We start from the raw sequence: 20,609 nt of genomic DNA, 5'->3' as shown, positions 1-20,609 counted from the left end.
GTGCCGCCCGGCGTGGAGGGGCTGCAGCTGCTGTGGTCGCCCTCTCAGCCCTTCTTCCCCTAGATACCTCTTCTCTTTCCGTGGACACAATACAGAGCGTGGATACTCTGGAAACATGCAGGTGTTCAATTTCCTCCTGAGGACAGACGGCCTTCCTAGCTGGGCATGTGGCTCCTGGACTCAAGGCTGTATTTTCAGGGTTTGGGACATCCTGGGTTTTTCTGGGTTTTTTTGTTTTCTCCTTTTTCTTCCTGGTTGCAAAATGCTGGGCCAGTTTCCGTCTCGACGCTGGGAACCATTAGCAGCAGAGTGCGGGCTCCTGTCCTGTATCTGTGAGGACAAGGACTCCTTGCCTGTGCGTCTTCTCGTGTGGCCATTTCTAGGTTGCCGGTTTGCCATAAAATGCAGGCCAGGAGACCAGACATGGTGGCTCATGCCTATAGTCCCAGTTCTTTGAAGAGACCCAGGTGGGAAGATTGCTTGAGGCCAGGAATTTGAGACCAGCCTGGGCAACATAGTGAAACTCCATCTCTATAAAAAATAAAAAATTACCTGGGCATGGTGGCGTGCACCTGCAGTCCCAGCTACTAAGGAGGCTGAGGCAGAAGGATCGCTTTAGCCCAGGAGTTTAAGGTTGCAGTGAGCTGTGGTCGTGGCACTGCACTCCAGCCTAGGTGACAGTAAGACCTTGCCTCTTAAAAAAAAAAAAAAAAAGCAGACTAAGCCCAAATAGTAGAGAAACACACAGAGCTAAAAAGGAGAAGTGTTTATTCTGTTCACTTGAACTAAGTAACTGTTAGTGTGTCTCTGCATCCCCAAAGCGGATTCTGTGTCCCCATCTCTAGGGCACGGTGCCAGGGAGCTAACGTGGGTTCTATTGTATATTCTCTTTCTGGATAAGAAGTGTAATGCAACAGCAGCCCTTTAAGCTGGACCAGCTGAAAAGGGGGTTTGGGACTGTGGCCTCTTTCCGGCCCCCACCCCAGCTTTCCAATTTCCTTTGCCCAATGACAGGTCCCCCAGCTTCCCATGGCCACGCAGGGATGGGGGCTCCTTGAGTGGGATTTTTCTGGACCTGGGATAGAGACAAGGAGACGAGCCTTCACTCTACAACTGCCAGTCTCCTTTGCCTGTCAGCTGCACTTTTGTTTTTTACATGTTGACGTCTGAAATCAAGTGTGCGTTATAGCCAGTGGCATCCATGCAGAGGCTTTGGCTGGAGCTGAAGTCAGGTTGTGGCTTGTGCCATCCACCAGGAACATTTTGTGTTCTCTGCCCATGGTTCGCATTCACGGAGAGATTGTTCCCCTCCCTCCACCTGTGCCAGTATAGAGATAGGCGAGTTCCTTTGCTCCCCCTTTCTATATAGTGGGTTTATTTCTTGTTCATCTTTACCCTGAGGACGCGGCGCAGGCTCCCATCTTTATTCAGGTTCCTTCCATTATTCTCTCCAGCCTGAGTCTTGTTTCTCTTAGGCATGTATGAGTGGTACCTCCTACCATGTAGAGCGGGAGGCAGCAAACTTTTTTGCAGAAGGCCAAATTATAAACATTTCCAGCTCCATCACAATTATTTAATGCTGCCATCGTAGTGCAAAAGCAGCTGTAGATATGTAAATGAGTGGCACGGCTGTGTTCCAATGAAACTTTATTTGCAAGTGCAGGTGGCCGGGCTTATAGTCTATAGTCTGCTGAGCTCCACTCCGGAGCCTCTTAATAGTCAGTGATACAGCATTTGTCAAGCCTACCATGTGCCCAGCCCTGCGTGAGCTGCTGGGGATCCAGTCAGGGACTAGATAGGCACCCAGCTTCCTGCCCTCTAGTTTGTATTCTGGTGGGAGAAACTGCATACAAGGAGAGAAATAATAAAAGGGTCAGCTGTGGCCTGAGATGAGGGGTTCTGAGGGAAAGAGAATGTGTCCTGGGATACCACTGGGTGAGGGGAGCCACTTGGAAAGGGCAGCTCAGGTGGTCCCTCTGCAGAGATGATACTCGTGGCAACTGGAAGATGACTTGGGTCACTATCTGTAGCACTGGACACATTCTTCCCATCCCATTTGCCTCCCGAGAGAGGAGATTAAGCAAATAAGGCTAAATGCAGTGTGGCCCCAGCTCATGGCTGTACTGCTGAGTTGCTGGGATATTTGGGGGCTCATCTTATCATTTATTCTTCTTTTAAACCTATTTTTTAAATCCATAAGTTGAGAAGAAAAGCACACATTCTTCCCTTCGTTGCCCTCCCTCCCTGTAGAATGTTGGTGGTAGTTCTCCACCAGTGCTGTTGGGCTAGGCTAGGAACAGACTGCACGGGGCACCCGAAATCCAGGGTGCTGTCATGAGGAGGGCTGCTACATGCTGGGAGCAGCGCCCTGGTCTGGTGGATTAGAGGAAACGGCTGTCTTGGAGCTGGCCACCAGGTCTCTTTCCCTGATGCCTTCTCACTTGCCTCAGCTTTCCATCGTCGCCGGGGTGACTGGCAGCCGCGGGAGGCTGCTCCCACTCCCTCTGACCCCTGCTCAGACCGCACGTAGAGAGGAACTGAGCCCAGGCCATCTCTTACTGCCCTGCCAAATGGTCTGGCCAGAGCTCCTAGGTCGGAATTAGCCAGAGGGGCTGGGTGCGGTGGCTCATGCCTATATCCCCAGCACTTTGGGAGGCTGAGGTGGGCAGATCACCTGACGTCAGGAGTTCAAGACCAGCCTGACCAACATGGTGGAACCCTGTCTCTACTGAAAATACAAAAAATTAGCCAGGCATGGTGGCGGGTGCCTGTAATCCCAGCTGCTCAGGAGGCAAGATAATCGCTTGAACATGGGAGGCAGAGGTTGCAGTGAGCCAAGCTCGGGCCACAGCACTCCAGCCTGGGCAACAGAGTGAGACTCTGTCTCAAAAAAATAAAAAGAAAAACAGAATTAGCCAGGAGGAGAAACGAGCCCCTCTTGAAATGGCCTGGACTCCGGCTTTTCCTACCAGAAGAAGCTGTTGGGTTGCATGATCTATCCAGGTCAGCAGACACTGGCCAGCCCCTCTGAATACCCAGCTCTGGCCCTTCCTGGCACCCACTCAGCACCCACGTGTTCTCCTTGTGGCTCCTGCAGACTTCCCAGCCTCCCTGATCTATGCTGTGTCTACCTGCGCTTGGTGGCCCTTCCTCCCCCTGGGCCTTCTCTGCTACTGGGCAACTGCTATTGAGGATCTGCAGGGAAATAGGTGGGAAGGTGCCGTGAGCTCAGGGGCTGAGCCAGGCTGGGCTACAGGATGAGCAGGTGGGCAGTGTTCCCCTCCCAGCTGCTCGAGCCTGCTCCAGCCTCAAGCCCATGGGGCTTATGCCATCCGCACAGGCTTCTTGGCTGTCGGTGCCTTGGGAGTAGAGATCCTGGGGGCTTCATGACGCATGTCCTGCGGGGTGTTTATTTTCCCCAGGCTCCTCCCCAGGACCATCTTTCATGCCCCCCATCTGGACTGGCTCTGGTCAGAGCGGCAGGAGGACTGTCGGGCACACCAGGGCAGCCAGGGGCCTCTGTGCCCCGCTAGTGGGAAGGACGCCAGGTACATCTCAGCGCCTGCCCGCTTGGCTTCCATCTGAATCATTCTCTCATGCATGATTGTTGTGGCGCTGTAGAGTCCTGGAGCTGGTGGGGTTGTTGGCAGCCAGAGCAGGTGCCCCGTTGGCATGGCCCCTGGCATGCAGTGCCCCTCAGCCAGTGCCCTCCTGTCCTCGTACATAGGTGCCTGGGTCCTAGGGATGTGCATGGCATCCTGGGGGCAGGAGCCACAACGCCTTGCCCTGCAAGGACTCCAGGGGCTGCTGGGGCTGGCGGCCCGGGACAGTCCTGTGCCAGCCTTGGGGGAGGTCGTGGGATGGTGACAGACAGCCTTTTCCAGAACTCGGCCTGAGGCTCATGGTTCTGCAACTCTTGCATTCACGTGCCAATGCTTCCCAGTGCCTACGAGCGCGTTTCTGACCAACCGACCTGACAGTTCCCCCAAGTGACTTTGGTTCACTCCCCAAGGACTTTCTACTATGGGATCTACTTGCACTTTCACTGTTCTTGGGATTGGTCTGCCTCTGCGGGTCCCCAGTGGGCCTGTACGGGCTGGGTGTTGTGGGAGGCAGGCAGGAGCCAGACATGTGGGGTGAGGGTATTTCAGACTCTCTGTGCCAGCTTCCAGTGCCAAAGAGAAATTGTGCTGTGTGCTTTCTTGGATGGATCCTGTAGAAGCCTGCGTTCTCTGATTTCCTATTTTTTTCCCTAAGTCGCTAAGAACCACCAGAACCCTTTGTATTTTAAGTGCTCACGTGCTGGTGGCAGCCTGTCCCTATGTCTCTAGCACGTTCCCCAAAAGAGAGTCCTGTGGGCTGGGGAGTGGACTGGGAGCACTGGCCTAAATAACACTGAGACTGCTTTACCTTGGGCCCTCTCTGGGGTGATATTCAGGTGTTTAGCTGTCCCACCCGGCCCTTCCCGCCCCCCCCCCCCCCGCCAAAACCTTCCCTGTATGGTGACAGGGCACTTTGGGAACAGGGCCTCAGGGAGAAGCAGATGTGATGCTGTGAGACGGTAGCAGAGGTTACCGTCTTTTGGCTCGTTACATCGGTCACTTTTATGTGGGAGGAGGTGGTGAACCAGAGGCCCTGACGGTGCCCAGCTCACTAGAGCCCAGGGCTCTGCAGAGCCCGGGGCCGCGTGTTGTGTGCCTGGGGTGGTGCTGCCCCCTGGTGTCGGGTGGCGGCAGTGTGGTCCCTGCATTGAGGTTCTAACGTCGGCTCCTTCCTGTCGCTTTTTCAGACCGTGAGTCCATCTTCTTCAACAGCCACAACGTGTCAAAGCCGGAGTCGTCATCAGTCCTGACGGAGGTGGGTCCTTCCGTTGGGGTGGCTTGGCCCGAAACTGCCCTCCCCTGGGCCTAGGTGTGGGCTGCTATGGCCATGGGGTCCTTGGCCGAGCTCTCCAGCAGGCTAGGGTGGGAAAGACCTTTGCCTCTGTGCCAGGGGCTTCGGGAGGTTCCAGAGACCCCTGTTCCTCTGCTTGCTTCAAGCCTTCGTGCTAGCAGCCATTGCAGCCCGGCCCAGCACAGGGAGAGGTGCGGGGCACGCTGGGCTTGCGGAGACTCTGCTCACTGCAAGCTGCCCGCGCAGAAGGTGTGCTGACCCTTCTCCCAGCGTGATCCCAGCGTGAGGAATTGGAAGCACTGCTCTCTCATCTGCCTCGTTCCTGATTTTTCAAAAGGCTGTGGAGGCAGCACCATCTCAGTCCTTTGTCCTGCAGTGGTCCTGAGGCTGGCAGGAGTGTCACCCCTGCCCCCAGCACTGTGGGTAGTGGGCATCCTGGCTGCTCAGTGAGTGTCACTGTGGCCAGTGTCAGCCCAGGTACCCTGCAGTGCAGGTCGCAGTCAGGCCTCATGGCATCAGAGAGGCTCGGTGACCTTTTCACGTTCACAAGGCTGGGATTTGACCCCAGCAGGTCTGATTCCAAAGTTGGATCTCCCAGGAATTTAGGACTTCTGACCTCACCAGTGATTCCTGAGCACCTGACCCCAAAGAATTTAGGAAAGGCTATCCTCTGCTGTTTCCCCGAAGTCCAGAGAGCCAGCGGCCACTTCCCTAAACTCAGAGCCCTCTGCCAGGGAGCCCGCTGTTCTGAGGATATGTGTGTACTGGTCTTCTGGGGGGCTTTGCTGGTGTCCTCCTCCCTGTCCTGGTCTGGCCTCTCCAACGAGCCAGCCTCCACTCCAACGGCAGTGCTCGTGTCCCTGGGGGGCTGCCCCAGAACCCAGGCGGCCTGTCTGTCATTGGTGTCAGGGTCCTCTGAGGAGCCAGCAGTGTGCCGAGCATTAGACAGAGCACAGGCGTGGGCAGGACCTAGAGGGAACATCGCCATCCTCAGGATGTTGACACATGTCCCCTGGGAACATGTCAGGCTTTGGGAACAGATTTAAACAGAGCCTCAGTGCCTGGCTGAGCATATTATAAGATGTTCTGTACAAGAGACGGCTTTTTTCTAAGCTTCAGAATCACAGGGCTTCTTCCCTGTGTGGCTTTGCTCTGGGGGCCCCAGCAGCCCGTGTGATGGAGGGGAATTGGCATTTGCAGACTGAGTGTCCTCTCAGGGGTAGGGCCAGCAGCCATGATGGCAGAGGGACCCATCCTGAAGAAGTCACTGTCTTGGATTAGCACATGTTGACCTCAGCCTCAATCTCCTCATCTGTAAAACGGGAAGGGGTGGACCTAGAGACACTGCAGGGCCCTTCCCTTCACCTCTGAGGTCTGCAGTCGCCTCCTCCTTCCCTCAGCGCATGGCTGCTAGTCAGGAATCTGCCAGGACTGACGACTTCCAAAAATAGAAAAGGGAAATGCGGTCAGCACCACCTTTTCCACTGGGACATCAGCCCCTCCTGGACGCCCGCAGGCTGGCCTGACACAGCCAGCTGCCCCTGCCCACCTGGGGCTTCTCCAGTCCTGCCTTGGCCTCCCTGGGAGTCTGGTGCAGGAAGCCCTCCTCTGGCCTTAAAGCACCCCTCCCTTCCCGGTGGGAGACCCCTGAGGATGGGCCTAGCCCCACCTAACTTGCAGGGTCCCACACGCCCTTTGCTTTTCGGAATTCAGTCTCGGGTATTAGGTAAGGGCACAGACTCTGACGGGTCTGCCTCGGCCCAAGCTAAGGTGAGTCGCGTCACCTCTCTGAGCCTTGGTTTCTTCTTCCTGGCCCAGAAGGGTTCGGGAGTCCAGGGAGTTCCTGGGTGAGAAGCACCCACCGCAGTGCCAGGTGTGTAGTCCAGGCATGGTCTCACCGGGTGCTGAGGCCCACTGGGGACCCGTGAACGCCTTCCCAGCTCCCCTGTCACCTCCTCGCTTTCCAGAATGTCACCAGATCACTTGCATTGAGGGCCCCAGGCAGGATTTCCGTGCCTTTATCTTGTCCTAGGATGGCTGTTTGGTTTTGGATAACCAGACAACTTCAGAAGGATTTCTGAGATTCCGTAGCTAAGCCAAGAGCGCTTTTGTAAATGGTGTGCCGTGGGGCGTGTGGCAGTGCAGGAACCGAGCTCCCTTACTACCGAGCCTGTGCTGTGAGCCTGAGGCAGCAGCTCCTTCTGTCTGCACCACAATCTCTCAGTGAGATGTTTTTATTACCCCATTTATTGGGACAAGAAAACAAGGCCCAGAAGGGTTTTGTTATGGCTTAGGGTACACAGTAGAGAATGGGCAGCCCCAAGTTGTCCACCAGCATCTCTCTGACTCAATGAGGGCCCTGGGCTGCAGGGCGAGTGGCTGAGCTGCCCCACTAGGCTTGGCCTTTGGCCGCCACTGGCAAGAATGACCCAGGAGGCTCAGAAAAGCTAAGTGGCTGGGTGTGGTGGCTCATGCCTTTAATCCCAACACTTTGGGAGGCCAAGGCGGGCAGATGGCTTGAGCCCGAGAGTTTGAGACCAGCCTGGGAAACGTGGTGAGACCTTTAATCCCTACCGAAACAGAATACAAAAATGAGCCGCACAGGGCGTTGCTCGCCTGGAGTCTCAGCTACTTGGGAGGCTGAGGTGGGAGGATCATTTGAGCCCGGAAGGTCAAGGCTGCGGTGAGTTGTGATCTCGCCATTGCACTGTAGCCTGGGCAACAGAGCAAGGCCCTGTCTCAAAAAGAAAAAAACAGAAAAGTGCTAAGGGATGAATGCCTCTCACAGCCGGGCCACTCCTGCCCCCTAGAAAGTATTTCTTCCGGATAAGACACCAAGGCCTTGAGGTTGTGAGCAGGGGGGCCCTGCGTGTCCTGCAGAGCCGGGATGGGAGATGTGCTGGTGTAGGCCTCAGAGCGTGGGTGGTGCCCGGGCGCGGGTCCCTCAGAGCGTGGGTGGTGCCCGGGCGCGGGTCCCTCAGAGCGTGGGTGGTGCCCGGGCGCGGGTCCCTCAGGGCGTGGGTGGTGCCCGGGCGCGGGTCCCTCAGGGCGTGGGTGGTGCCCGGGCGCGGGTCCCTCAGGGCGTGGGTGGTGCCCGGGCGCGGGTCCCTGCTCAGCACTTCCCTCCCTGGAAGCTCCCAGTGGCTGCTTTAGCCTCCTGTGCTTCGGTAAGGGCCACTTTTCTTGGTGACCAGGGCTCTGTCCCCAGCCCTGCTGACCCGCTTTCACTTTTTTTTTAAAATTCAGGTGCGCTGGGCATAGTGACTCACACCTGTAATCCCAGCATTTTGGGAGGCCTAGGAGGGAGGATTACTTGAGGCCAGGAGTTTGAGACCAACCTGGGCAAGATAATGAGACCCTGTCCCTACAAAAAACAAATAAAATTAGCCAGGCATGGTGGCACACACCTGTAGTCCCAGCTACTCCAGAGGCTGAGGCCCAGGAGTTTGAGGCTGCAGTGAGCCGTGATTGCAACACTACACTCCAGCCTGGGTGACAGAGTGAAACATTGTCTCTAAATAAAATAACACTGAGGTAAATTCACATACATAAGATTAACCATTTCAAAGAGAATAATTCAGTGGCAATTAGCACATTCACAGTGTTGTCCAATCACCACCTCTATCTGGTTCCAAAACAAAACATTTTCATCGCTGAGAAGAAAACCCTGGGCCCGCCAGGCACTCACTCCCCATTTCCCCCACCTCTTGTTACTGGCAGCCACTGAGCTCGTTGCTGTCTCTGTGGCGTTACCTGTCCCAGATATTCCATAGAAATGGAATCACACAATATGTGAGCTTTTGTGTCTGGGTTCCTGCACTCAGCGTGATGTGTTCAGGGTTCCTCTGCATTGTAGCATGTGTCAGAGGTTCATTCCTTTTTTTGGCTGAACAGTATTCCATTGAATGGACAGACCAGTTTTTGCGGCCGTTCATGTGTGGATGCACGCTGGGGTAGGAATGACACCGCGGTGAGCATGGGTGGACGGCATCCGTTTGAGTACACGGTCTCAGCTCTGGGGTGTGTACCCTGGAGCACACTGCCGGGTCAGTTGGCTATTCCATGTCCAGCTTTTGAACCCAGCTTCACTTTTGTCTCTCATGGATCAGCCACTCCCTTCCCTTTTGGCCCCTAAGCCCACAACCCCCAAAACTTCAGTATTCATTGAGCACCTAGTGTGAGCCCTCCCTTGGCTGATTTAGAGGAGACGGGATGCAGTTCCTGCCCTAGAATTCAGATGAATCTCCTCCCAGCCGGGCACATACTGTCCCCACCTTCTCAATAAAGTCTGAGATGGAGGCCTTGTTGCTTCCTCTTTCAGAAGAGCAAACCTGAGACAGGGAGGCTAGGTACTGTTTCCTGAGTCCACAGAGCTAGGAGTTCACTGTCAGGTTTGGAACCCATGTCTCTCTGACTCCAGAATCCTTCCCAGTGCAGTGCCCCAGTTCCTTGGAGGCCCTGGCTGGGGCAGGCTGAGCCCATGACAGTGTGTGTCCCAGGCCAGCCGCGACGGCACAGGACGTGAGTGGCAGAGGGGAGTGCCGGGCTGGGAGGGAGGACAGAGCAGGGTGGCCTGACCAGCACATGGAAGCTTTGAGGAAGGCTGCGCTTGGACCCCAGGAGGCAGGCAGGAGCAGCAGAGCAACCTCTTTAGGGAGCCCGCGTTGTTTGGGGTGTGAGTTCATTTGGAAACAGCATTTCTTGGGGAGGAAGACTGGCCTGCTGGGCCCCAGGGCCCTGGGAAGGAGGACTGGCCTGCTGGGCCCCAGGGCCCTCGCCGTCTCCTCCCTGGAGGTCTCCGTGATGGTGGGCAAGTGGCGGTCTGATCAGAACTCCTCGCTTCTGCCTGGCTCTGCCCCTCAGCTGCTCCTAGCCATGCCCTGCAGCTGCTGGCCTCTGCACCTTTGCCTCCCCTGTGTCCTCCCTGGGGCCTCTCTCCTTCTCCCACCCCTCCCAAGGGCCTGCATCCTCCTGCCTTCAAGGTCTGGCTTTAGTGCTCTGAACCATAATGTCTTCCTAGGCCCCCGCCACACTCTTCATCTCCTTCCTCCCTGCTAAATGGCTTTAGTTTTACAGGCTAAAAAATATGGGTCCAAATTCTGCCCTGTGCTTTTGAGCTGTGTGACTTCGGACCAGCCCTGACCCTCTCTGAGCCTCAGTTTCCCTGTGTGTAACGTGCAGTGCTGGCACTGGCCTTCCAGGCTGTGATGAGCCCACAGGAGGTAATGAGCCTCTCACACCTGGTGCCTGGCGACCCTCAGAGGGCAGGACCTGGCCAGTGGTCGCCCCGTGCTCACCACAGTGGGTCTGTCCAGCCTCCTGGCCCGAAGCATGCCAGGGCCTCGTGGTGCCTGGGGTGGGGGTCTCTCTGTGTGGTGCGGCATCGCAGTTCCTCAGCCCACGGCCTGACTTCCTTGTGTATGTCGGCAGCTGGACAAGATCGAGGGCGTGTTCGAGCGGCCGAGCGATGAGGTCATCCGGGAGCTCTCCCGGGCCCTGCGGCAGGCGCTGGGCGTGTCACTCTTCGGCATCGACATCATCATCAACAACCAGACAGGGCAGCACGCCGTCATCGACATCAATGCCTTCCCAGGTGAGTGGCGGCCGGGCCACCTCCACTGACCGGCCTCCAGTGATTGTCCTCAGGTGACCAGGCAGGCGAGGCGGGGTGACCGAGGCCCGAAAGCCCGCTTTCTCCCTTACCACAGGGTCCAGGGAGGTGCAGCCTTGAGAAGCCTCAGCCTCACCTGCGCGATGGGCTCACGGGGTGTGCGAGGAGGGAGGGAGAGCCGCACATCCACCTGGGGAACATCCAGACTGGAGTGTAGTGTTGCAATCACGCGTGTCCTTCACCTCTCTCCACCTGCGTCGTCAGCAGATCAGCCCCTCCCCCAGGCCCTCCTCGATTTAAGGAGCAGGAAGGACCGTGAAGGGATTACAGCCCCCTGCGGTTTACATTTTGGGAAACTGAGGCCCCAGAGAGGAGGAAGCTGTTCAGGCCCCACAGCACATTGGTGGCAGGCCAGAGACTCCCAGGTTCACATTGCCTCAACCACCCTGAACTGCAGCGCCAGGCACTGGGGTTGTTCCCTGCTGCCAGCTGGGCCCTAGGAGCCCACTGGCACTGAGCCAGCCTCTGCCATGTGCCCCTCAGCTCTCAGCAAGGGGCTCTATGAGGACCACAGGAGCAGAGCCCTAGCACAGGGCATGAGGGACGATGGTGTGACATCACAGCACGCTGTCACCAGGCTGCATGCTTCGGCACCCGCTGTTCCCCAGATGGGGGTCCCCTGTTCCTTTCTCCATCCTGACCCTTGTTAAGCACCTGCTGTGGAGGTGAAGCCAGCCTCGCTTGCTGCTGAGGTGCAAAAACGTTTAGGAGATGCTTCCCGCCTTCAGAGACTGTGCCTGGCAGGTGGGGGCCCGGGGTTATTTGTCGTGGGGGTGAGGCAGGACTTTGACCCCACGCACCGGCTGGGCACTTTCTGTGTGTGTCACCTCCACTGGTCTGAGAGCATATGCAGGCACAGTCAGCAGCACAGGCCACAGCAAGAAAGCCAAGGCTCAGAGGAGTGCGCTGGCTCCTGTCATTCAGTTGGTGTTTACCCGGGGCTGCTGTCACCCAGAGCTGCTGTGTGCCCCAGCTGGTCCAGATGCTGATGCAGTGTGAGCTCCACTGCCCGGCCCTGCCTAGGGAGGGCTCGCCCCTGTCGGGAGGAGGCGGAGGACAGAGCGGTCGGTCGGGGGCCTCCTCTGTGAGGTGGTGACACTGGAGCAGAGGGGCAGGTCCCAAGAGAGGCACCGTGGAGCCCTGTGTCTACAGCAGGTGCAGCCGTGGGGCAGGAAGGGTGGAGGACAGAGTCAGGGGAGCAGCGTGTGGTGAGCTGAGGACGTTGGAGCTCACCCTGGGAGTCGGGGAGCAGCCACCATGAGATCTGTGTTTGTGAACCAAAGGGCAGACCCGTGGGACAATCATATTTTTCTCCATTGCCTCTGGGTGCAGTGGGGAGGAAACCATGGGTTTAGCTGGAGCTGGGGAATCATGGGGTTTTGCTGTGCAGGTGTGAGGGAACCAGGGCACAAGGGACATTCGGGATAATGCAGGGGGCATTCAGGATAAGGAAGCAGGATCTAAACCACGGAGCATGTTTTGAGTGGCAGAATGAAAAGGGGACAACGTCAGTGGCTGGAGGGCCGGGGGGCACAGGGAGGCCTGTTGGAAGAGAAATTCTAGAAGGAGGAAGGAGACAGGAGAGGGTAGGAAGCTTTGCACCTGAGCAAGGCCAGTGCCTCCCGACACAAAATGTGTGGATGGTCGCGATCTGTGGGTGCAGACAAGGGATGGCCCTGTGAGCCAGTGTGGGGCCCTGTGAGCCAGTGTGGGGCCCTGTGAGCCAGTATGGAGCACTGTGAGCCGGTGTGGGGCCCTGTGAGCCGGTGTGGGGCCCTGTGAGCCAGTGTGGGGCCCTGTGAGCCGGTGTGGGGCCCTGTGAGCCGGTGTGGGGCCCTGTGAGCCGGTGTGGGGCCCTGTGAGCCAGTGTGGGGCCCTGTGAGCCGGTGTGGAGCCCTGTGAGCCAGTGTGGACAGGGAGGGTTCTTCCAGAGAAGCCAAGAGAAGGGCCACGCAGATGGAATGGGGCTATGGCTGAGCCTGGTGGAGACTGGTGAGGGAGCCTGGTGCTGAGGGGAGGCCCAGGGCTCTGGCAGGGCAGAGCTGGTTCCCTGGGAGATGACTCAGTGTGCCCACCTTACCATAGAGCACCCTTTTGGGGCCAAGCAGAGGGACAGGCCTATTCTTCTGCACCCCACAGGAGGCCCCTCGGGCCATGGGTGTCCAGCAGCGCCTGGGAGAGGGGCCAGCACACTGGCTCTGGAATAATAACAGCAACAGCAGCGTGTGCTGATGACATTGTGAGCCAGGCCTGCCCCGACGCCTCACTCGTCCTCACGAAGCGATGTGCAAAGGGCCGCTAGGCTCTCTGTGTTGCTGATAAGGATGTGAGGCTGGGGGTTGAGTGGGTTGTCCAAAATCACGTGGTGAAGCCGGATGGGACCCAGACCGTCAGCCTCAGCCTTTCCACCTCTCAGCTCCAGCCATGGGTTCGAATCTTGTCTCAGCCTTTACAGTCTGATGGCACAACTAACGTTTCAGTCTCAGTGTTCACTGCAGTGGGAACCAGTTTCCCACCCTGCAGACAGAGGAGACAGCTTTTGCACAGTGCTGGTGTGGAGCTGGCACTCTGCCCTGCGGGCTCATGCCTCAGTCCGCTCCCCAGGCTCCCGTTTATCCTCAGGCCTCCGCAGAGGCAGCTGTCTCTGCACCACCACAGAAAGCGGCCTCCCTGCCCTGGGCCCTGGGCCTCGTCTGGGGATGACGGGGGAGGTTGCTGGGGAACGGCTCTCTTCCCTGGTGCTGACCTGATGGTGAAGCTCCTCCGCTGCATCTCTCCCCAGGCACCCAACAGCCATGCCTCTGCCCGGGACACCTACCCTGCCCTCCAGCCCCAGCGCAGGGCCGACAGACACCCCTGGTCCTATGGTGGAGGACCTGCCACCATGTGGTATTCAAGGCACACACAGGACCAATGGCATCCTTCAGATCCCACTCTGCCTCTTGGGAGCCGCCCTGAGCCTCAGTGTCCTCACCTGTAAAATGGGCTGCAGAATGCAGTGAGCTGAGGACCGTGGCGACCACAGCCCAGTGGCTGCTACCTCCCGAGTCCTGTGAACACCATAGACATCGTCACTGCCCTCCCTGTGGTGGTGAACAGTCACGCCGCCTCATCTGTGAAAGGGGGACGGCATTATGAAGATTAGGCAAGAGGATGTTGCGGGACGCTCGCACGGTGCCGGCTGGGAAGGTGCTGCTTGCCGGCCAGAACAGCCGTCTTTATTTGCACCATGGGCACCCGCCTGCATCCCCTCTCAGACTTGGGCTTCGTCAGACCACAGCAGTTGTTTTCTGAATAAATAAGGGCATGGGCAGGTTCAGCAGCCTCATCTGCCAGGCCCCTGGGCCCCGTAAGAGGTGGCACAGGGTGCCCACGTCTAAACCTTCATTCCCACCCCGGTGGGGCTGATGGTTGTCAATGTTGTCCCAGAGGACAGCCCAGGGTTTCTGAAAACTCCCGCCCCTGCCAGTTGGCTCGGCAGGTAGGGCGCTCGCCCTGTGTGAGTCTCTTTTGGAGCAGTTTGCTGGGAGCCAGCAGAATCCTCACCTGAGATCCGAAACCTGCCTGCTGGCTCCCGAGGGCTCTGCCGATGCTCGCAGCTGTGTTAGGAAGCGCTCGCCCCAGGCAGGTACCACGGTTTCTGTTCTGTTCCCCTCTGTTGAGGGGAGCACGTGTTGCTGCGCCGTGGAGCTTGTCTCAGGCCTGGGGCTTGCTAGGGATGCCCAGCGTTTCTGTCCCTTGGCTTGATCCTCAGAGAATGGGGCACAGAGACGGCCTCCCTGCAGGTATTTCTTGGTGAGAAGGAAGCAGACTCAGCTGGGGTGGCAGCTGCTTTGGGAGGCAGACACCACTCACATCCCAGCCGCTCTCAGTGGTGCCACAGCAGCCTCCACCTGGGTGGGAGGTGGTTCTCTTCTCAGTTTGCAGATGGGGAAGCTGAGGCTGCGGGTGGAAGCAGGCTCCGAGACTCAGCCTGAGGCCAGACTCAGCTGAGCCGCAAAGAGAGGAGGGGTATTTATTACTCTAAGTGTGTGGAGCTGGCTTTGGTGCTGCTACCTCCAGCCACACCAACATCCGCTGCACACGTACTGGCTTTTACCACGCAAGTGGGTGGGTGGGTGAGATAGTGGAGCTGTGCCTCAGAGGAACAGGGACAAGCAAGTTTCATCCTCAGTTTACGTTCTTCAACTTCTCACACCCTGGCAACAGCTGAAGGTCGAGGAGTATGCACCTGATTGGGCGTCCAAGCTCTGTGACTCCCCTATACCCCCCTTATCTGCTGAGCCTCACGTTTTCTCTGTAACTGGGACGCAGCACGCCCTGCCTCATCCCGGGAGACCATTGGTTCTGCATCTTCCTCCTCCTCTCTGCATGATGCGTGCCCCTGGCTCACGCCCCCTGTGCTGTCTCTCTCTCCCACCCCCAGGCTACGAGGGCGTGAGCGAGTTCTTCACAGACCTCCTGAACCACATCGCCACTGTCCTGCAGGGCCAGAGCACAGCCACGGCAGCCACAGGGGACGTGGCCCCGCTGAGGCACAGCAAGCTTCTGGCTGAGCCGGTGGGCGGCCTGACGGGCGAGCGGACATGCAGCGCCAGCCCCGGCTGCTGTGGCAGCATGATGGGCCAGGACGCGCCCTGGAAGGCCGAGGCCGACGCGGGCGGCACCGCCAAGCTGCCGCACCAGAGACTCGGCTGCAACACCAGCATGTCGCCCAGCTTCCAGCAGCACTGCGTGGCCTCCCTGGCCACCAAGGCCTCCTCCCAGTAGCCACGGAGCTGGGACCCAGAGGGGCGGCGCGGGGCGCAGAGCACACCCGCTGGGCCAGCAGCTCCCAACGGCGATGCTACTACTAAGAATCCCCAGTGATCTGATTCTTCTGTTTTTTAATTTTTAACCTGTTTTTCTGATGTCATGATCTAAGTGAGGGGTGGGGGGGAATGGAAGAGAGTACCAGGTGGTCCAGTGTTGGGGAGCGGGGCCATCTGCCTGCTCCCTACTGTACAGGCCACCTCACTGAGTTTACACACGCTTGTGTTTGCAACACTAGGTCTGGACGGGAGGTGGGGGGTGTGCGTGTGACTGCCATGAGAGTGTCTGTGCACATCCCCATCTATTGGTCTCTGTGGCCGCTGTGGACCAGGCCCCTGGGGACCCTGGAGGGAAGCCTGCCCATGTCGGGCTGTGGGTGGCTGATCAGGGCTGTGGGTAGTTAGTTGATCAGTGTGCGTGAGAGTGGCTTCCCTTCTCCCTGACTCCCCACTCCCTGACCTGCCCCTTCCTTGTTTTTCCTCCTACTGGTCTCCACCAAGGCTTTGTAAGCCCCAACCCTGCCTGGTGTGTAGCTAACCCCTCCCTCCCCACAGCCAGAGGAGGCCACAGACCCCTCAGGGAAGTTCCATGCTGGGGTCTGGGTTGTGCTCCCTCACAAAAGGGAAGGAAAGGAAGCTGGGCATCCTCTGGGCCCCCCAAAACACGTCCCACTTAGCCCTGCACAGCAGCCTCCTTCCCCCAAGCCGGCACTGCCGCTCCCTGGAGCCCCGGAAGGAAGCTGCCTGGCTGGGAGCCCCGAGCTGATGGCGCCTGTACTGAGGATTTGGGCTGTGATTTGGGCAAATCATTCCAGGTCTTTGGGCCTCCACCTCCTCGCCTCTAGTGGACAGGTGAGACCAGAGAGCACCACGGGGCTGGCTTCGCACTCTAACCCCTGGGATGCAGCCTGCCTTTCCGTAAAGTCACCTAGGTGAGGACAGGCGCGGGAGCCTCGGCATGACACCGTGGAGGTCGGGGCCCTCTTCCCAGTGGGTTCACTCCTTTTCACACCTGCTGGATCCCTCCTCACCCAGCAGGCCCAGTCCACCTCTCATTGCAAGCCCCAAGCACTGAGCCAGCCAGGTGCCAGGGAGCCACCCCCGCCCCTCGCCCCTGCACGCCTCAGACTCACCCCATCACCTTGGCAGCAAAGCACTGGCTCTCCGCTCTGACCCCTGGTCCAGGCAGCCCCTCCGCAGAGAAAAGGGCTGGAGAGAAGCCTCCGCAGCCCCTGGACGATGTGGAGTGCTGGGTGAGAGGCATCGGCCCCCCCAAGTATGTTTTTGTGTCTTAAGATACCAGTTTACTTTGAAAACGAGAGAACGGCTTCTGGGCTGTCCTCTGCCCAGTGAGACGGAGGACACGAGGGAGAGTGCTGAGTGTCCCGAGAGAGGCCCCCGAGCTGGTGCATGGAGGTCCTTCGGCCTGGCTCAGTTGGGCTGCGGGGCGCCCCCTTTGCGGAGGGAGGCACAGGGCTTGGGCGAGGGGCAAAAGCCATCAGAACTGCCTGGCTTTTTTGGAAACTGAGGACCCAACAACTAACCACGTTTACACAACTTGAGTGTTGAACCCCGATTAATGTCTGTACGTCACCTTTCCTAGTTCTGACCCTGAGCCCCGGGGAAGCAGGAAAGCGTGTCCGGCCTCTTGCACTGCTTTGTCTCCAAAATAAACTACTGAAATCAAACCGCATTTCACACGTGTTTACACATGTTGCTCAAGTTTGTTATGTCATTCTCCCAGTCCTTAAAAAATGTTTAATAAAACAGCTTTACCTTTTAAAAATAAAATTTCAATCCCAGTCTGCCTCAGGTACGGGTGGGGTGTGCAGCTTGACTCCTGGCTGCGTTCCTGTACCATTTGTGGCCTCCTGGGTCATGTGTGTCCAGGGCCCAGATACCGAGTAACCGCTGTCTGGTGTCCTGGCGGCACCCACAGCCCTCTGTGGCGGGGTGGGGGCGGGGCTGTGGGTGTGCAGGGCAGCTGCATTTTCCAAGAGTGGAAATGGAGGATGGAGATTTGCTTCGTAAAGGCCTGGGAGCTACAAAGGGGGTAGGGAGGGGCCGGCCGCACTCAGGGCTGGGGGGTTGGTGGACTCTGCCCAGTGAAGCCAAGGGAATGTCGGCAAGGAGAGGCCCGGACAGCGACGTGGGACTCGCACCTGGGAGCGATGGAGATGGAGCCCATTTCACTAAACGTTCCCTAGGTACGCTCTGACCGTCTGTAATCCCAGGACAGTGTCCATAGAGTTGTCTCCCCTTCAGTCGCATTGTCCCTGGCCTTGGAGTTTCTGCCTCAGGGAAAGACCCACTAAAACCACCTGGGCCGTGGCGGCCTCCTCCAGCGCATGGCGGCGCTGCCTCCTGAGCAGAGTCACTGAGAGTGTCTGGGTCCAAGGAAAGGACCCACTTAGCAAAGGTTGTTGTGTGGTGCTGTGCAGGACTTGTGTGCTGGCCCGGAGTTGGCCCCGTCAGCATCGGGTGGCTTGGGGCTCTGGTTCCTAAGCTTCTGCTTCCGAGTTGGTCAGCACATTGGCTCTGTGGCCCTGCAGCACCTGTCTTGATGGTGGTCCATGGATGGGGTGCTGAAGGGCTCCAGGAGCAAGGGGCCGGCCCACACTTTGGCTGAGTCCTTGGGTAGTTTCAGAGGGTCACCTGCACAGTCTGCATTGAGCATCCTGGGGCCGAGGCCTTGGGTCAAGTTCTTCCTGACAGTGCTTTGATTATATGGTGATGTGATTCTGCAAACATAACCCCCCACTGAGTGCCAGCTGCTGGGTGTCCCCACCCCCAGAGCCAAGGGGAGGCCACCCTGGAGCTGGTGCTTTGCCCTTGGTGTCACGGAGGTGTCTGGGTCCACACGTGGTGGGTGGGCTGGGCCTGCACTCACCCAGCATGGCGGGCCGGATTGGACCCAGCTGCAACCTGGCGGGTTCCATGGGGCTTCCTGTGCCTGGGCCTGCCTGTGTCTCATACCTGTCAATGAAGGAGAAAGCCACCTGGAAAGAACATTCCTCTCTGTACCCAGGGGACTGCCAAGTGTGCTTTATAGAAGGCTGGAAGACCGACCCAAGTAGGAAGATTCACGTGAGCCAACTGAGCACAGCTGCCAGACGGCCACTGCAAGACCAAGGGAGCCAGCCTGTCCTTTGTCCTTCTAGCCTGGAAGACTGGTTCTTGACTCTTGGGCACTCACATTGGCCACTGGCCGCAACCACTGAATGGCTTCACTGATGTCCCTGGGGTCTGTATCTGCCCTCTCTTCTATTCCCTAGAAACTCTGGCCAGGCATGGCAGCTCATGCCTCTAATCCTAGCACTTAGGGTGGCCGAGGCAGGTGGATCACGAGGTCAAGAGATTGAGACCATCCTGGCCAACATGGTGAAACCCCATCTTTACTAAAAATACAGAAATTAGCTGGGCGTGGTAATGGGCACCTGTAGTCCCAGCTACTCAGGAGGCTGAGGCAGGAGAATTGCTTGAACTTGGGAAGCGGAGGTTGCGGTGAGCCGAGATCGCACCACTGCACCCCAGCCTGGCAACAGAATGAGACTCCTCAAAAAAAAAAAAAAAAAAACTCTGATAGTTCAACCGGTGGGATCCCCGGCAGCTCCTCCTGCTCCCTGAGCTGTGGCTCATGGGCCATTGGATTCAGAGACCTTGAACTGGGTGCTGGCTGCCCTAAAGGAGCACGACCCCTCCAGCCTAGTGATTGGGAGGTAGAGAAGTGCAGCCATCCTTGACAAAGGCCCAGCCTCCACCGCCTCAGGCCAGCCTGACTGCACCCCGATGCCACAGTCATCTGCCCCGCCCGGGCATAAGCCCAACTCAGGTGATACAAGCGAGGCTTTCCCATGGGTCCTCCTCTTGTGAGAAAGGGTCTGTGCTCTGTCCCTTCTCTCTGCACAGCCATTGTCAGTGTGGTTTGGAGTGAGTGAGCCTCCCACACTGCGCAGGGCAGAGCTGGTGAGCATGACGTCATGGGGCAGAGCTGGTGAGCATGACGTCATGGCCTCCTGCCGACTGGGGTCTTCTTCCCTCTGATTCTCACCAGCAGGAGCACCCAGACCCCCCTTTTTCAGAAATGATTGCATTTTCCCTTCAAGAGTCATCTGTGACCTGGCAGTGTGGAGGGACTGTCCCCTCCCACAGCCTGGCCGACCCCCTTCCTCCAGGGCTGTGTGGAATCACCTCTCGGAAGCTCACTCTGAAAAGCCAGTCACAGGGATTTCACCAGGGTGCTGCTGTTCGTGCCGACACCTGTGCTTTGTGACAAATGCTGTTTGCTTCAAGCTGTTCACAAGCAACTTCACCAGAATCCCAAGCTGGTTCGTACGTAATTTGTGAACGTACATATGCATACTATACGTGACCATGTACGAGATACAGACGCCATGGCTTCTGTTCATTGGCTCATTTGCCTGGTCGCATGTTCACTCCACGAGGTTTGACACTGCAGGTGGCTTTGGGATGGGTGGTTTCAGGGACAAAGTGTTCTGTGATCTCTGTATTTGCTAACTAACTAGTCTTGTTTAGATTTCTTTCTTTCTTTCTTTCTTTTTTTTTTCTGAGATGGAGTCTCTGTCACCCAGGCTGGAGAGTGCAGTGGTGTGATCTCAGCTCACTGCGACCTCCACCCTCTGAGTTCAAGCAATTCTCCCGCCTCGGCCTCCTGAATAGCTGGGATTACAGGTGCCTGCCACCACTGCGCCTGGCTAAGTTTGGTATTTTTAGTAGAGATGGGGTTTCACCATGTTGGCCAGGCTGGTCTTGAACTCCTGACCTCGTGATCCACCTGCCTCGGCCTCCCAAAGTGCTGGGATTACAGGCATGAGCCACCACGCCCGGCTCTTGTTTTGATTTCTAACAGTCTAGTGGAGTACAGTTAATGTGTTTATTTCTGTAACTGTTGGGGTGGAGTGTAAACCTAACTTTTGGAAACGTGAAATAAACAATTGCGCCAGCCGTTCGGAGGGTGTCCTTCTGTGCTTTGCAGGGGCCAGGGAGTGGCAGTGCACATCAGCCGCCACGAGCAGCCCATCCTCATCAGAGAAACCCAGACTTGCCAAGACCCCTCAAACAACTCAACACCATCGCAGTGGTTTTCTGGGCCATGCTGTGTGGGCTCACGATCCTCACTGTCATCTGGTAAGGAGATAGTAAGTATTGTTTCCATTTTATAAATGAGGAAACTGAGGCCCTGAGAGGGCCAGGAGCGCCTGCCCAAAGACTCC

The 20,609-nt window shown here is 57.6% G+C and overlaps 1 protein-coding gene across 6 annotated transcripts in view; it reads left to right on the top strand.

Moving 5' to 3' along the window:
• The window catches only part of ITPK1 (inositol-tetrakisphosphate 1-kinase), a 182,115-nt gene extending 165,047 nt beyond the window's left edge, over positions 1–17,068 (top strand). For 5 of the 6 annotated variants that reach the window (XM_077941648.1, XM_001094303.5, XM_077941649.1 and 2 more), the window contains 3 exons: positions 4,790–4,857; positions 10,324–10,486; positions 14,991–17,068. In XM_077941648.1, the coding sequence (XP_077797774.1) occupies positions 4,790–4,857; positions 10,324–10,486; positions 14,991–15,334 (575 nt within the window). In that variant the 3' untranslated portion in view covers positions 15,335–17,068. The remainder of the gene's footprint in view (positions 1–4,789; positions 4,858–10,323; positions 10,487–14,990) is intronic. The other variant, XM_002805189.4, reaches the window with a different exon arrangement.
• The last annotated feature ends 3,541 nt before the right edge of the window (positions 17,069–20,609 follow it).

This window comes from Macaca mulatta, chromosome 7 (genome assembly GCF_049350105.2).
Source record: "Macaca mulatta isolate MMU2019108-1 chromosome 7, T2T-MMU8v2.0, whole genome shotgun sequence".
NCBI classification, from domain to species: Eukaryota; Metazoa; Chordata; class Mammalia; order Primates; family Cercopithecidae; genus Macaca; species Macaca mulatta.
The sequence above is the reverse complement of the archived record's forward strand: the minus strand, read 5'-3'. Positions and strand labels throughout refer to the sequence as shown.